Source organism: Nerophis ophidion, linkage group LG29 (assembly GCF_033978795.1).
Source record: "Nerophis ophidion isolate RoL-2023_Sa linkage group LG29, RoL_Noph_v1.0, whole genome shotgun sequence".
Lineage (NCBI taxonomy): Eukaryota > Metazoa > Chordata > Actinopteri > Syngnathiformes > Syngnathidae > Nerophis > Nerophis ophidion.
In genome coordinates, this window is record NC_084639.1 from 3,137,576 (window position 1) to 3,155,075 (window position 17,500).

The following is a 17,500-nucleotide window of genomic DNA, read 5'->3' on the forward strand; positions in this document are numbered from 1 at the left end:
CCATCCTAGTGACTGCCGTTGTGTCCTTGGGCAAGACACTTTACCCACCTGCTCCCAGTGCCACCCACACTGGTTAAAATGTAACTTAGATATTGGGTTTCACTATGTAAAAGCGCTTTGAGTCACTAGAGAAAAAAGCGCTATATAAATATAATGTACTTACTAATTTACTACTATTTTTCCCACACATACATATTGCGCTCTACCACGGTATCGAGCACTATTCTCTGGATAACCCAATCAAGACACACATATATATATATATATATATACATATATACATATATACATACATACATACAGTGGGGCCAAAAAGTATTTAGTCAGCCAGCGATTGTGCAAGTTCTCCCACTTAAAATGATGACAGAAGTCTGTAATTTTCATCATAGGTACACTTCAACTGTGAGAGACAGAATGTGAAAAAAAAATCCAGGAATTCACATTGTAGGAATTTTAAAGAATTTATTTGTAAATTATGGTGGAAAATAAGTATTTGGTCAACCATTCAAAACTCTCACTGATGGAAGGAGGTTTTGGCTCAAAATCTCACGATACATGGCCCCATTCATTCTTTCCTTAAAGGGGAACATTATCACGATTTCAAAAGGGTTAAAAACAATAAAAATCAGTTCCCAGTGGCTTGTTGTATTTTTTGAAGTTTTTTTCAAAATTTTACCGGTCTCGGAATATCCCTAAATAAAGCTTAAAAGTGCCTTATTTTGTCTCTCTGCGAAGACACTGGCCATTTCCCTGTGACGTCACACAGTGCTGCCAATGTAAACAAACAATGGGAATACCACAGCAAGATATAGCGACATTAGCTCGGATTCAAACTCGGATTTCAGCAGTTTAAGCGATTCAACAGATTACGCATGTATTGAAACAGACGGTTGGAGTATGAAAGTATTGAAGAAGAAACTGAAGCTGACGCTATTCATAGTCATAGCATGGCCGAATAGCTGCGTTAGCATCGCCGGTAAAATGTGTGGACCAAACGATCAGGACTTTCGCATCTTTTGACACTGAAGCAACTTAAATCCGTCGATTGGTAAGTGTTTGTTTCGCATTAAATGTGGGTGGAAGGAAATGTAATATAGTTTCAAATGCATCTACAGGTTATCCATACATCTCTGTGCCATGTCTGCTTTAGCACCGCCGGTAAATAGCATGTTAGCATCGATTAGCGTAGCATGTTAGCATCGATTAGCTGGCAGTCAACATCAACAAAACTCACCTTTGTGATTTCGTTGACTATCGTTGCAAATGCATCTGCAGGTTATCCATACATCTCTGTGCCATGTCTGCTTTAGCACCGCCGGTAAATAGCATGTTAGCATCGATTAGCTGGCAGTCAACATCAACAAAACTCACCTTTGTGATTTCGTTGACTATCGTTACAAATGCATCTGCAGGTTATCCATACATCTCTGTGCCATGTCTGCTTTAGCACCGCCGGTAAATAGCATGTTAGCATCGATTAGCTGGCAGTCAACATCAACAAAACTCACCTTTGTGATTTCGTTGACTATCGTTGCAAATGCATCTGCAGGTTATCCATACATCTCTGTGCCATGTCTGCTTTAGCACCGCCGGTAAATAGCATGTTAGCATCGATTAGCGTAGCATGTTAGCATCGATTAGCTGGCAGTCACGCCGCAACCAAATATGTCTGATTAGCACATAAGTCAACATCAAAAAAACTCACCTTTGTGATTTCGTTGACTTTATTGTTGCAATTACATCTGCAGGTTATCTATACATCTCTGTGCCATGTAAAATGTGGAGACACTTTGGTACATTCAATGGGGGTCTGGCGGCAGACACTTTGGCATCTTGGGGCCAGTGGTGCAACTTGAATCCCTCCCTGTTAGTGTTGTTACACCCTCCGACAACACAAAGTCGAGGCATGATGTCTCCAAGGTTCCAAAAAATAGTCGAAAAAACGGAAAATAACAGAGCTGAGACCCGGTGTTTGTCATGTGTTGAAAATGAAAATGGTGGGTGTATTACCTCGGCGACGTCACATTCTGACGTTATCGCCTCCAGCGCGATAAACAGAAAGGCGTTTAATTCGCCAAAATTCACCCATTTAGAGTTCGGAAATTGGTTAAAAAAATAGATGTCTTTTTTTCTGCACCATCAAGGTATATATTGACGCTTACATAGGTCTCCTGATAAAGTTGCCCTTTAACACGGATCAATGGTCCTGTCCCCTTAGCAGAAAAACAGCCCCAAAGCATGATGTTTCCACCCCCATGCTTCACAGTAGGTGTGGTGTTCTTGGGATACAACTCAGTATTCTTCTTCCTCCAAACACGACGAGTTGAGTTTATACCAAAAAGTTCTATTTTGGTTTCATCTGACCACATGACATTCACCCAATCCTCTGCTCGGCGGTATAGCTCGGTTGGTAGAGTGGCTGTGCCAGCAACTTGAGGGTTGCAGGTTCGATTCCCGCTTCCGCCATCCTAGTCACTGCCGTTGTGTCCTTGAGCAAGACACTTTACTCACATGCTCCCAGTGCCACCCACACTGGTTTAAATGTAACTTAGATATTGGGTTTCACTATGTAAAGCGCTTTGAGTCACTAGAGAAAAAGCGCTATATAAATATAATTCACAATTCACTTGCTGTATCATCCATGTATCCATTTTGGTATCAACTCAACTCGTCGTGTTTGGAGGAAGAAGAATACCGAGTTGCATCCCAAGAACACACGCACTTTTATTTTGAAGGCCTGACTTTACAAGCTATGTGTTCGAGTAAGAATGTGCGGAAAGATCCCAGGTATCATTTCTACGCTCATGGTTTCCAAACGGCGTAACCATGGCGACGGACAAGAGGTCATGACAGGACGTACCTGGAGTCCGTCTTGCTGGCGGGAGAGTCGGGACACAGATGGAGAGTCGGGGAGGGCGAGCGGGATCCAGACGAGCGCTCCGCCTCCTCCTCGGATGACGGCGGCGTGGCGTCCGGCAACTGGCAGCCAGGCGGCGGCGGCGGCGGCGGTGACGTCTGCACTTTCTCCTGCCGCTCCTGAGGCTCCGTGACCTCCGGACTCTCGCCGTCGTCCTCTCTGGTTGCCTCAGTGCCCGCTTTGGCTTCCCCTGGCGCCTGCAGCATGGCGCCGAGCATGGCGATGCTTCGCTTGCGGCTTTCCCCGAGGCTCAGGGCGCAGTAGTCGTGGTCGCCGAAGCCGTGGCAGGCGTCGCCGTCGCCGGCTTGGCCCATCCGGCGCAGCTGGGCGTAGAGCTCCGTCTGCTCCGGAAGCTTCCGCTGGTGAGCGCGGCTCAGCCAGGAGCCTTTGGTGCCGCCCTCGCCGCCGCCGCCGCCGCCCTTTGCGGCCTCTGCCGGCTTGAAGAGTTCGTCCTCCACGGGTTTGTGGGGCGGCGTGGTGGGCGGGGTCAGACCTAGGGGTGACACGGGAGGACATTTACGAGGAGAGAACGTTCCGGACTCATGTTTCTAAGACGTCAACGGGCTCATAGTAATGCTACTAGTAGTTGACTGGGAGGTGTTCATTATGATTTGCTCACCTGCTAAACACCTTTCTGCTAACCCCAAATATCTCTCCTTTCTGCCTGCCTGAGCACTGACTCCATTCACTCTGAATACTGACTGCTGATTGGCTGTTACCGCTCTGCGTGTAACCAATCAGATAATACTTGGCGCCAAGTTTGATAATAGCTAACATGCGTTTGCACACTTGTGAGAACGTTAGCATGGTAAATTTTTATGGTAGATTTTTATGTGTGCTAATTTTGTGTGTTTAAACTTGAAAACCATGATTTCTGATACTTGCCGCTGTCGACCAAGTTAGATAATAGTTAACATGCGTTAGCATACTTGTGAGCATGTTAGCATGCTAACTTTTTATGGTAGATTTTTTTTGTGTGCTAGTTTTGTATGTTTAAACCTGAAAACCATGGTTTCTGATACTTGCCGCTGTCGACCAAGTTTGATAATAGTTAACATGCGTTAGCATACTTGTGAGCATGTTAGCATGCTAACTTTTTATGGTAGATTTTTTTTGTGTGCCAGTTTTGTATGTTTAAACCTGTAAACCATGATTTGTGATACTTGCCGCTGTCGACCAAGTTTGATAATAGTTAACATGCGTTAGCATACTTGTGAGAATGTTAGAATGCTAACTTTTTATGGTAGATTTTTTTGTGTGCTAATATTGTATGTTTAAACCTGAAAACCATGGTTTGTGATACTTGCCGCTGTCGACCAAGTTAGATAATAGTTAACATGCATTAGCATACTTGTGAGAACGTTAGCATGGTACATTTTTATGGTAGATTTTTATGTGTGCTAATTTTGTATGTTTAAACCTGAAAACCATGATTTGTGATACTTGCCGCTGTCGACCAAGTTAGATAATAGTTAACATGCGTTAGCATACTTGTGAGCATGTTAGCATGCTAACTTTTTATGGTAGATTTTTTTTGTGTGCTAGTTTTGTATGTTTAAACCTGAAAACCATGGTTTGTGATACTTGCCGCTGTCGACCAAGTTAGATAATAGTTAACATGCGTTAGCATACTTGTGAGCATGTTAGCATGCTAACTTTTTATGGTAGATTTTTTTTTGTGTGCTAGTTTTGTATGTTTAAACCTGAAAACCATGATTTGTGATACTTGCCGCTGTCGACCAAGTTAGATAATAGTTAACATGCGTTAGCATACTTGTGAGCATGTTAGCATGCTAACTTTTTATGGTAGATTTTTTTTGTGTGCTAGTTTTGTATGTTTAAACCTGAAAACCATGGTTTGTGATACTTGCCGCTGTCGACCAAGTTAGATAATAGTTAACATGCGTTAGCATACTTGTGAGCATGTTAGCATGCTAACTTTTTATGGTAGATTTTTTTTGTGTGCTAGTTTTGTATGTTTAAACCTGAAAACCATGATTTGTGATACTTGCCACTGTCGACCAAGTTAGATAACAGTTAACAAGCGTTAGCATACTTGTGAGAACGTTAGCATGCTAACTTTTTATGGTAGATTTTTTTGTGTGCTAATTTTATATGTTTAAACCTGAAAACCATGATTTGTGATACTTGCCGCTGTCGACCAAGTTGGATAATAGTTAACATGCGTTAGCATACTTGTGAGAATGTTAGAATGCTAACTTTTTATGGTAGATTTTTTTGTGTGCTAATATTGTATGTTTAAACCTGAAAACCATGGTTTGTGATACTTGCCGCTGTCGACCAAGTTTGATATTAGTTAACATGCGTTAGCATACTTATGAGAATGTTAGAATGCTAACTTTTTATGGTAGATTTTTTTGTGTGCTAATATTGTATGTTTAAACCTGAAAACCATGGTTTGTGATACTTGCTGCTGTCGACCAAGTTTGATATTAGTTAACATGCGTTAGCATACTTGTGAGAATGTTAGAATGCTAACTTTTTATGGTAGATTTTTTTGTGTGCTAATATTGTATGTTTAAACCTGAAAACCATGATTTGTGATACTTGCCGCTGTCGACCAAGTTAGATAATAGTTAACATGCGTTAGCATACTTGTGAGAACGTTAGCATGCTAACTTTTTATGGTAGATTTTTTTGTGTGCTAATATTGTATGTTTAAACCTGAAAACCATGGTTTGTGATACTTGCCGCTGTCGACCAAGTTAGATAATAGTTAACATGCGTTAGCATACTTGTGAGAATATTAGCATGCTAACTTTTTATGGTAGATTTTTTTGTGTGCTAATATTGTATGTTTAAACCTGAAAACCATGGTTTGTGATACTTGCCGCTGTCGACCAAGTTAGATAATAGTTAACATGCGTTAGCATACTTGTGAGAACGTTAGCATGCTAACTTTTTATGGTAGATTTTTATTGTGTGCTAGTTTTGTATGTTTAAACCTGAAAACCATGGTTTCTGATACTTGCCGCTGTCGACCAAGTTTGATAATAGTTAACATGCGTTAGCATACTTGTGAGAATGTTAGCATGCTAACTTTTTATGGTAGATTTTTTTTGTGTGCTAGTTTTGTATGTTTAAACCTGAAAACCATGGTTTCTGATACTTGCCGCTGTCGACCAAGTTAGATAATAGTTAACATGCGTTAGCATACTTGTGAGCATGTTAGCATGCTAACTTTTTATGGTAGATTTTTTTTGTGTGCTAGTTTTGTATGTTTAAACCTGAAAACCATGGTTTCTGATACTTGCCGCTGTCGACCAAGTTAGATAATAGTTAACATGCGTTAGCATACTTGTGAGAACGTTAGCATGGTAAATTTTTATGGTAGATTTTTTTGTGTGCTAATTTTATATGTTTAAACCTGAAAACCATGGTTTGTGATACTTGCCGCTGTCGACCAAGTTAGATAATAGTTAACATGCGTTAGCATACTTGTGAGAACATTAGCATGCTAACTTTTTATGGTAGATTTTTGTGTGTGCTAATTTTATATGTTTAAACCTGAAAACCATGGTTTGTGATACTTGCCGCTGTCGACCAAGTTAGATAATAGTTAACATGCGTTAGCATACTTGTGAGAACGTAAGCATGCTAACTTTTTATGGTAGATTTTTTTTGTGTGCCAGTTTTGTATGTTTAAACCTGTAAACCATGATTTGTGATACTTGCCGCTGTCGACCAAGTTAGATAATAGTTAACATGCGTTAGCATACTTGTGAGAACGTAAGCATGCTAACTTTTTATGGTAGATTTTTTTTGTGTGCCAGTTTTGTATGTTTAAACCTGTAAACCATGATTTGTGATACTTGCCGCTGTCGACCAAGTTAGATAATAGTTAACATGCGTTAGCATACTTGTGAGCATGTTAGCATGCTAACTTTTGATGGTAGATTTTTTTTGTGTGCTAGTTTTGTATGTTTAAACCTGAAAACCATGATTTGTGATACTTGCCGCTGTCGACCAAGTTAGATAATAGTTAACATGCGTTAGCATACTTGTGAGAATGTTAGCATGCTAACTTTTTATGGTAGATTTTTTTGTGTGCTAGTTTTGTATGTTTAAACCTGAAAACCATGGTTTGTGATACTTGCCGCTGTCGACCAAGTTAGATAATAGTTAACATGCGTTAGCATACTTGTGAGAACGTTAGCATGCTAACTTTTTATGGTAGATTTTTTTGTGTGCTAATTTTATATGTTTAAACCTGAAAACCATGGTTTCTGATACTTGCCGCTGTCGACCAAGTTTGATAATAGCTAACATGCGTCAGCATACTTGTGAGAACGTTAGCATGGTAAATTTTTATGGTAGATTTTTATGTGTGCTAATTTTGTATGTTTAAACCTGAAAACCATGATTTGTGATACTTGCCGCTGTCGACCAAGTTAGATAATAGTTAACATGCGTTAACATACTTGTGAGAACGTTAGCATGCTAACTTTTTATGGTAGATTTTTTTTGTGTGCTAGTTTTGTATGTTTAAACCTGAAAACCATGGTTTCTGATACTTGCCGCTGTCGACCAAGTTAGATAATAGTTAACATGCGTTAGCATACTTGTGAGCATATTAGCATGCTAACTTTTTATGGTAGATTTTTTTTGTGTGCTAGTTTTGTATGTTTAAACCTGAAAACCATGATTTGTGATACTTGCCGCTGTCGACCAAGTTAGATAATAGTTAACATGCGTTAGCATACTTGTGAGCATGTTAGCATGCTAACTTTTTATGGTAGATTTTTTTTGTGTGCTAGTTTTGTATGTTTAAACCTGAAAACCATGATTTGTGATACTTGCCGCTGTCGACCAAGTTAGATAATAGTTAACATGCGTTAGCATACTTGTGAGCATGCTAGCATGCTAACTTTTTATGGTAGATTTTTTTTGTGTGCTAGTTTTGTATGTTTAAACCTGAAAACCATGATTTGTGATACTTGCCGCTGTCGACCAAGTTAGATAATAGTTAACATGCGTTAGCATACTTGTGAGAATGTTAGCATGCTAACTTTTTATGGTAGATTTTTTTGTGTGCTAGTTTTGTATGTTTAAACCTGAAAACCATGGTTTGTGATACTTGCCGCTGTCGACCAAGTTAGATAATAGTTAACATGCGTTAGCATACTTGTGAGAACGTTAGCATGCTAACTTTTTATGGTAGATTTTTTTGTGTGCTAATTTTATATGTTTAAACCTGAAAACCATGGTTTCTGATACTTGCCGCTGTCGACCAAGTTTGATAATAGCTAACATGCGTCAGCATACTTGTGAGAACGTTAGCATGGTAAATTTTTATGGTAGATTTTTATGTGTGCTAATTTTGTATGTTTAAACCTGAAAACCATGATTTGTGATACTTGCCGCTGTCGACCAAGTTAGATAATAGTTAACATGCGTTAACATACTTGTGAGAACGTTAGCATGCTAACTTTTTATGGTAGATTTTTTTTGTGTGCTAGTTTTGTATGTTTAAACCTGAAAACCATGGTTTCTGATACTTGCCGCTGTCGACCAAGTTTGATAATAGTTAACATGCGTTAGCATACTTGTGAGAATGTTAGCATGCTAACTTTTTATGGTAGATTTTTTTTGTGTGCTAGTTTTGTATGTTTAAACCTGAAAACCATGATTTGTGATACTTGCCGCTGTCGACCAAGTTAGATAATAGTTAACATGCATTTGCACACTTGTGAGAACGTTAGCATGCTAACTTTTTATGGTAGATTTTTGTGTGTGCTAATTTTGTATGTTTAAACCTGAAAACCATGGTTTGTGATACTTGCCGCTGTCGACCAAGTTAGATAATAGTTAACATGCGTTAGCATACTTGTGAGCATGCTAGCATGCTAACTTTTTATGGTAGATTTTTTTTGTGTGCTAGTTTTGTATGTTTAAACCTGAAAACCATGATTTGTGATACTTGCCGCTGTCGACCAAGTTAGATAATAGTTAACATGCGTTAGCATACTTGTGAGAATGTTAGCATGCTAACTTTTTATGGTAGATTTTTTTTGTGTGCTAGTTTTGTATGTTTAAACCTGAAAACCATGATTTGTGATACTTGCCGCTGTCGACCAAGTTAGATAATAGTTAACATGCGTTAGCATACTTGTGAGCATGTTAGCATGCTAACTTTTTATGGTAGATTTTTTTTGTGTGCTAGTTTTGTATGTTTAAACCTGAAAACCATGGTTTGTGATACTTGCCGCTGTCGACCAAGTTAGATAATAGTTAACATGCGTTAGCATACTTGTGAGCATGTTAGCATGCTAACTTTTTATGGTAGATTTTTTTTGTGTGCTAGTTTTGTATGTTTAAACCTGAAAACCATGATTTGTGATACTTGCCACTGTCGACCAAGTTAGATAACAGTTAACAAGCGTTAGCATACTTGTGAGAACGTTAGCATGCTAACTTTTTATGGTAGATTTTTTTGTGTGCTAATTTTGTATGTTTAAACCTGAAAACCAGGATTTGTGATACTTGCCGCTGTCGACCAAGTTAGATAATAGTTAACATGCGTTATCATACTTGTGAGAACGTTAGCAGGCTAACTTTTTATGGTAGATTTTTGTGTGTGCTAATTTTGTATGTTTAAACTTGAAAACCATGGTTTGTGATACTTGCCGCTGTCGACCAAGTTAGATAATAGTTAACATGCGTTCGCACATTAACTACTACCATACCTGTGAGAACATTAGCATGCTAACATTTTATGCTAGCTTTTCTTTTGCTCTTTTAGTACGTTTGAACCCGAAAACTATGGTTTGTGATACTTGCCGCTGCCGACCAAGTTTGATAATAGTTAACATGCGTTAGCACGTTAACTACTACCATACTTGTGAAAACTTTAGCATGCTAACATTTTATGCTAGCTCTTTCTTTTTTGCTAATTTTGTACGTTTGAACCTGAAAATCATGGTTTGTGATACTCGGCGCCAAGTTTGACAATAGTTAACATGCGTTAGCATACTTGTGAGACCGTTAGCATGCTAACATTTTATGCTAGCTTTTCTTTTGCTCATTTTGTACGTTTAAACCTGAAAACCATGGTTTGTGATACTTCCCGCTGGCGACCAAGTTTGATAATAGTTAACATGCGTTAGCATACTTGTGAAAACATTAGCATGCTAACCTTTTATAGTAGCTTTTGTTTTGTGCTAATTTTGTACGTTTAAACCTGAAACCCAAGGTTTGTGATACTTGCCGCTGCTGACCAAGTTTGATAATAGTTAACATGCGTTAGCATACTTGTGAGAACATTAGCATGCTAACTTTTTATAGTAGCTTTTGTTTTGTGCTAATTTTGTACGTTTAAACCTGAAATCCAAGGTTTGTGTTACTTGCCGCTGCTGACCAACTTTGATAATAGTTAACATGCGTTAGCACGTTAACTACTACCATACTTGTGAAAACTTTAGCATGCTAACATTTTATGCTAGCTCTTTCTTTTTTGCTAATTTTGTACGTTTGAACCTGAAAATCATGGTTTGTGATACTCGGCGCCAAGTTTGACAATAGTTAACATGCGTTAGCATACTTGTGAGACCGTTAGCATGCTAACATTTTATGCTAGCTTTTCTTTTGCTCATTTTGTACGTTTAAACCTGAAAACCATGGTTTGTGATACTTCCCGCTGGCGACCAAGTTTGATAATAGTTAACATGCGTTAGCATACTTGTAAGAACATTAGCATGCTAACCTTTTATAGTAGCTTTTGTTTTGTGCTAATTTTGTACGTTTGAACCTGAAACCCAAGGTTTGTGATACTTGCCGCTGCTGACCAAGTTTGATAATAGTTAACATGCGTTAGCATACTTGTGAGAACATTAGCATGCTAACTTTTTATAGTAGCTTTTGTTTTGTGCTAATTTTGTACGTTTAAACCTGAAATCCAAGGTTTGTGTTACTTGCCGCTGCTGACCAACTTTGATAATAGTTAACATGCGTTAGCACGTTAACTACTACCATACTTGTGAAAACTTTAGCATGCTAACATTTTATGCTAGCTCTTTTTTTTTTGCTAATTTTGTACGTTTGAACCTGAAAACCATGGTTTGTGATACTTGCCGCTGCCGACCAAGTTTGATAATAGTTAACATGCCTTAGCATACTTGCGAGAACATTAGCATGCTAACTTTTTATAGTAGCTTTTGTTTTGTGCTAATTTTGTACGTTTAAACCTGAAATCCAAGGTTTGTGTTACTTGCCGCTGCTGACCAACTTTGATAATAGTTAACATGCGTTAGCACGTTAACTACTACCATACTTGTGAAAACTTTAGCATGTTAACATTTTATGCTAGCTCTTTTTTTTTTGCTAATTTTGTACGTTTGAACCTGTAAACCATGGTTTGTGATACTTGCCGCTGCTGACCAAGTTTGATAATAGTTAACATGCGTTAGCATACTTGCGAGAACATTAGCATGCTAACTTTTTATAGTAGCTTTTGTTTTGTGCTAATTTTGTACGTTTAAACCTGAAATCCAAGGTTTGTGTTACTTGCCGCTGCTGACCAACTTTGATAATAGTTAACATGCGTTAGCACGTTAACTACTACCATACTTGTGAAAACTTTAGCATGTTAACATTTTATGCTAGCTCTTTTTTTTTTGCTAATTTTGTACGTTTGAACCTGAAAATCATGGTTTGTGATACTCGGCGCCAAGTTTGACAATAGTTACCATGCGTTAGCATACTTGTGAGACCGTTAGCATGCTAACATTTTATGCTAGCTTTTCTTATGCTCATTTTGTACGTTTAAACCTGAAAACCATGGTTTGTAATACTTGCCGCTGCCGACCAAGTTTGATAATAGTTAACATGCGTTAGCATACTTGTGAAAACATTAGCATGCTAACCTTTTATAGTAGCTTTTGTTTTGTGCTAATTTGGTACGTTTAAACCTGAAATCCAAGGTTTGTGATACTTGACGCAAATTCTGCCGGACTTGGGAACTGTGGTTAGGAATACGAGCATCGTGACGCATCCGTACATCATATAATAAAATCACTAAGTCTGGAAAGTGGTGAGGCGGTAAATTACCTGCAGTTCCGCACAGGTCCATGCTGAGCGTCTGCTCGAAGCTCTTAGTGCTGAACTCTCTTCAGTCGTGAAAAAGACAAAAGCGGACATGTCAGACGGCGCACACGCACACACGCACACACACACACACACACACGCACACACACACACACACACACACACACACACACACACACACACACACACACACACGCACACACACACACACACACGTCTTGTGAAAATGACACGTTTTTCTCGTAATACGACTTTCATCTTGTAAAATTGAGAAATATCATGTAAAAATTTTACAAATTCTGCAATAAAACAATTTTTTTTTGCATCATTTTTTTTTTAATGGTAAAATTCTGGTTTTATTTTTATTTTTTTTAGAATATTCCAGTGTTTTTTCCCTTATCAATTTTCTCTTGTTAAATTGAAACATTTTATTGTGTTTTTTTTTCTTAGTGAAAATATTTTTTCACCAAAAAATGATTCAAAAATCCAACTTTTTTATTGTCATTATACAACTCTTATAAAATATTAATAATTGTTGTCAAGATTATTATTTTTGGAATTGTCCCAGTTTTTTCTTCTGCTGGGGTTTTTTATGTAACACACACACACACACACACACACGCACACACACACACACACACACACACACACACACACACACACACGCACACACACACACACACACACACACACACAAACACACACACACACACACACACAAAAAGACTTTTGGATGATGTGTTTGTCCCCCTGACTGCTGCTGGCTCCTCTTAGCACGCTTCACTTCTTATCACCGCCGCCGCACGTGGGCGCCGTCCTCGCCGCCATTCCCCAGCCTGCTCTATTTCTGCCGCGCCGAGTGTGAGGCGGGACGTTACTTCGCCTCCCCCGCGAGTGAATAAAAGGGATAAACAGGGAAAGACTTGCAGCGGCTCGGAGAGGAAAAACCTCTCGTCGAGCTTTGTGACCCGGACCCAGCTGGACGCCTTCCAGGAGCGCCGAGGGAAAGCCAGCGAGGACGGACCGTCTGACGCTGATTACAATCGCAGTTAAAGCTGCCGGCGTTTGAGTCACTAAGCATCTTAGAATCTAATTGGGGTTAGAAATAGGGCTGGGCGATATATCGATTGATCGGTGCGGCGTCTTCAGTAATGCGGACGTTGTATCGATCCGTTGTGGTGAAGAAGGAGCTGAGCCGGAAGGCAAAGCTCTCAATTTACCGGTCGATCTACGTTCCCATCCTCACCTATGGTCATGAGCTTTGGGTCATGACCGAAAGGATAAGATCACGGGTACAAGCGGCCGAAATGAGTTTCCTCCGCCGTGTGGTGGGTCTCTCCCTTAGAGATAGGGTGAGAAGCTCTGCCATCCGGGAGGAACTCAAAGTAAAGCCGCTGCTCCTCCACATGGAGAGGAGCCAGATGAGGTGGTTCGGGCATCTGGTCAGGATGCCACCCAAACGCCTCCCTAGGGAGGTGTTTAGGGCACGTCCAACCGGTAGGAGGCCACGGGGAAGACCCAGGACACGTTGGGAAGACTATGTCTCCCGGCTGGCCTGGGAACGCCTCGGGATCCCCCGGGAAGAGCTAGACGAAGTGGCTGGAGATAGGGAAGTCTGGGCTTCCCTGCTTAGGCTGCTGCCCCCGCGACCCGACCTCGGATAAGCGGAAGATGATGGATGGATGGATGGATGGATATATCGATTGACTTGATATATCGCGGGTTTGAAGGTGTGAATCTAGTAACAAATGAAAAAAGGATTAATTCCCAAGAAAAACAGCAGGGGGTGCATCGTCTGGCGGTGGTTTGGCTTCAAGCAGGAAGACGTCGAACAGACAAGCGTCATTTGTGTGGGGCAAAAGCGTTGCTCCAAAAAGTAGAATTAATGCTAATATGTAGCATCATTTGAAAAGTTGCCCGCATATATATGTATCAGGGCCGGGCGATATATCGATACAATCGATATATCGCGGGTTTGTCTCTGTGCGATATAGAAAATGACTATATCGTGATATTGGAGTATACGTTCTCACGCAGTTGCTTTTAGCTGCGGGCATTAATTTTGTATGAATATAACCGTGTGTATTGCTGTTGTTTTCAAAGTGTTTTAGTGTTGTATTGGCAACTAATTAGGGACCGAGGACCCTATTGAATTTCTAAGGTTTTATTATTTATTATTATACCGCCGCCTCTTTGAACTGTAATTTGACCCCCTTGACATGCATCAAAACTCACCAAATTTCACACACACATCAGGACTGGCGAAAATGTGAAGTGAAGTGAATTATATTTATATAGCGCTTTTCTCTAGTGACTCAAAGCGCTTTACATAGTGAAACCCAATATCTAAGTTACATTTAAAGCAGTGTGGGTGGCACTGGGAGCAGGTGGGTAAAGTGTCTTGCCCAAGGACACAACGGCAGTGACTAGGATGTCGGAGGCGGGAATCGAACCTGCAACCCTCAAGTTGCTGGCACGGCCACTCTACCAACCGAGCTATACTGCCCCCCCAAAAAAAACAAAAAAAACAAACCCCAAAACTCAAAATTACGCTCTAGCGCCCCCAAGGAAGAAAACACAGACACAACTGTCTCTAACTTCCAGTAGGAATGTCGTAGAAACAGGAAACAAAAACCTCTATGTAAGTCTCAGTTAGACCTATATTTCATCCACTGAGACCCCCGGCTAAAATCAACAGGAAGTTTGCAATTCCCACTTCAATACAAAAGTTGGCTAAAAAATGTCGCTTTTTTTCCAAACATTATGTCCTCTGAGGCCGTTTGTCGTTTCGGCTTCAAATAAACACAGGAGAGAGATTGAACCCTTCTGATTAAAACTTAAAGAAAGAGTTTTAATTACTACTCCGGTTTGGATTTTATGAGCCTGCTGGTGCTGTTGTGCTACTTCTGTCACAAAATGGCGGCTTCCTGCTCAGACAAAACTACTTCTAACTCACTGTAGGACAGTCATACACACATGAAATAAAAACCTCAATATAGGTCTCACTGAGACCTATATTTCATACACTGACCACCCCCAACTAAAATCAACAAGAAGTTTGCTATTCCCACTTCAATACAACAAATGCATTTCATTCACAATGCATTAGAGTCTCAAAATGGCGGCACCAAGCCACTTTACAACTGTTATTACTATGAGACTGATGTATAACACATGTATATACAACTTTTTCTCGGTGTAATAATCCATCCATCCATCTTCCACCGCTTCTCCGGGCTTGGGTCGCGGGGGCAACAGCCAAAGCGGTCCCGTCCATCGCTGTTTGTAGCTTTAATTATCTTTGAATTAGTGAGATTTGACATTGACAACTGTCAACTGGTAATGCTATTGCTACTAATATGGAGTTCTGATTATTTTACTGCTAATGATAATTATCTATGTTAAGTTTGCATTAATTTAACCATATCCTTATTGTAGTTGTTTTTAAAGTGTTTTAGTGTTGTGTTGGCAGCTAATTAATGTCTGTATTAGTCTAATTTGACATCGACTACTGTCAATTGGTAATGCTAATGCTGCTAATGTTATTCAATTAGTTATGTTAAGTTTGCATTCATTTAACCAAATCCTTATTTTAGTTGTGTTTGGAGTGTTTTAGTGTTGTGTTGGCAGCTAATTATCTTTGAATTAGTGAGATTTGACGTTGACAACTGTCAACTGGTAATGCTATTGCTACTAATCTGGAGTTCTGATTATTTTACTGCTAATGTTAATAAATTAGTTAAGTTTGCAATAATTTAACCATATGCTTATTTTAATTGTTTTAAAAGTGTTTTAGTGTTGCGTTGGCAGCTAATTATCTTTGAATTAGTGAGATTTGACATTGACTACTTTCAACTGGTAATGTTATTGCTACTAATCTGGAATTCTGATCATTTTACTGCTAATGTTAGTAAATTAGCTATGTTAAGTTTGCAATAATTTAACCATATGCTTATTATATTTTTTTAAAAAGTGTTTTAGTGTTGCGTGGCAGCTAATTATGAGATTTAGAGTACCATAAGCTAATAGGGCTAATGCTGTTGCTATCATTCTGGATCTCTGAAGAGGTATTTTCGCCAATGTTAATAAAATAGTAATGTTAATTTTGTATGAATATATCCATGTGTATTTTAGTTGTTTTTAAAGTGTTTTAGTGTTGTGGTGGCAGCTAAATAATCTCTGTAATTTAGATTACTGTAAAATAATAGCGCTAATGTTTTGCTATCATTCTGGATCCCTGAATAGGTATTTTAGCTAATGTTAATAAAATAGTAATGTTAATTTTGTATGAATATAACCGTGTGTATTGCAGTTGTTTTAAAGTGTTTTAGTGTTGTCTTGCCAGCTAATTATCTTTGAATTAGTGAGATTTGACATTGACTACTGTCAACTGGTAATGTTATTGCTACTAATCTGGAATTCTGATTATTTTACTGCTAATGTTAGTTAATTAGCTATGTTAAGTTTGCAATAGTTTAACCATATGCTTATTGTATTTTTTTTCAAAAGTGTTTTAGTGTTGCGTGGCAGCTAATTATGAGACTTAGAGTACCGTAAGCTAATAGGGCTAATGCTGTTGCTATCATTCTGGATCCCTGAAAAGGTATTTTCGCCAATGTTAATAAAATAGTAATGTTAATTTTGTACGAATATATCCATGTGTATTTTAGTTGTTTTTAAAGTGTTTTAGTGTTGTGGTGCCAGCTAAATAATCTCTGTAATTTAGATTACTGTAAAATAATAGCGCTAATGTTTTGCTATCATTCTGGATCCCTGAATAGGTATTTTAGCTAATGTTAATAAAATAGTAATGTTAATTTTGTATGAATATAACCGTGTGTATTGCAGTTGTTTTAAAGTGTTTTAGTGTTGTCTTGCCAGCTAATTATCTTTGAATTAGTGAGATTTGACATTGACTACTGTCAACTGGTAATGTTATTGCTACTAATCTGGAATTCTGATTGTTTTACTACTAATGTTAGTTAATTAGCTATATTAAGTTTGCAATAATTTAACCATTTGCTTATTATATATTTTTTTTAAAGTGTTTTAGTGTTGCGTGGCAGCTAATTATGAGACTAAGAGTACCGTAAACTAATAGGGCTAATGCTGTTGCTATCATTCTGGATCCCTGAAAAGGTATTTTCACCAATGTTAATAAAATAGTCATGTTAATTTTGTATGAATATAACCATGTGTATTTTAGTTGTTTTTAAAGTATTTTAGTGTTGTGTTGGCAGCTAATTAATGTCTGTAACTTACATTACTGTAAGCAAATAGCGCTAATGCTGTTGCTATCATTCTGGATCCCTGAATAGGTATTTTAGCTAATGTTAATAATATAGAAATGTTAATTTTGTATGAATATAAACGTGTGTATTGCAGTTGTTTTAAAGTGTTTTAGTGTTGTCTTGCCAGCTAATTATCTTTGAATTAGTGAGGTTTGACATTGACTACTGTCAACTGGTAATGTTATTGCTACTAATCTGGAATTCTGATTATTTTACTGCTAATGTTAGT

General features: G+C 38.7%; 1 protein-coding gene across 1 annotated transcript in view; it reads right to left on the bottom strand.

Moving 5' to 3' along the window:
* Positions 1-17,500, bottom strand: part of ppargc1b (peroxisome proliferator-activated receptor gamma, coactivator 1 beta) — a 289,635-nt gene that overhangs the window by 11,883 nt on the left and 260,252 nt on the right. The window contains exons 7-8 of the mRNA XM_061892170.1: positions 11,984-12,042; positions 2,861-3,410 (exon numbers count right to left, since the gene is read on the bottom strand). Of these exons, the coding sequence (XP_061748154.1) occupies positions 2,861-3,410; positions 11,984-12,042 (609 nt within the window). The remainder of the gene's footprint in view (positions 1-2,860; positions 3,411-11,983; positions 12,043-17,500) is intronic.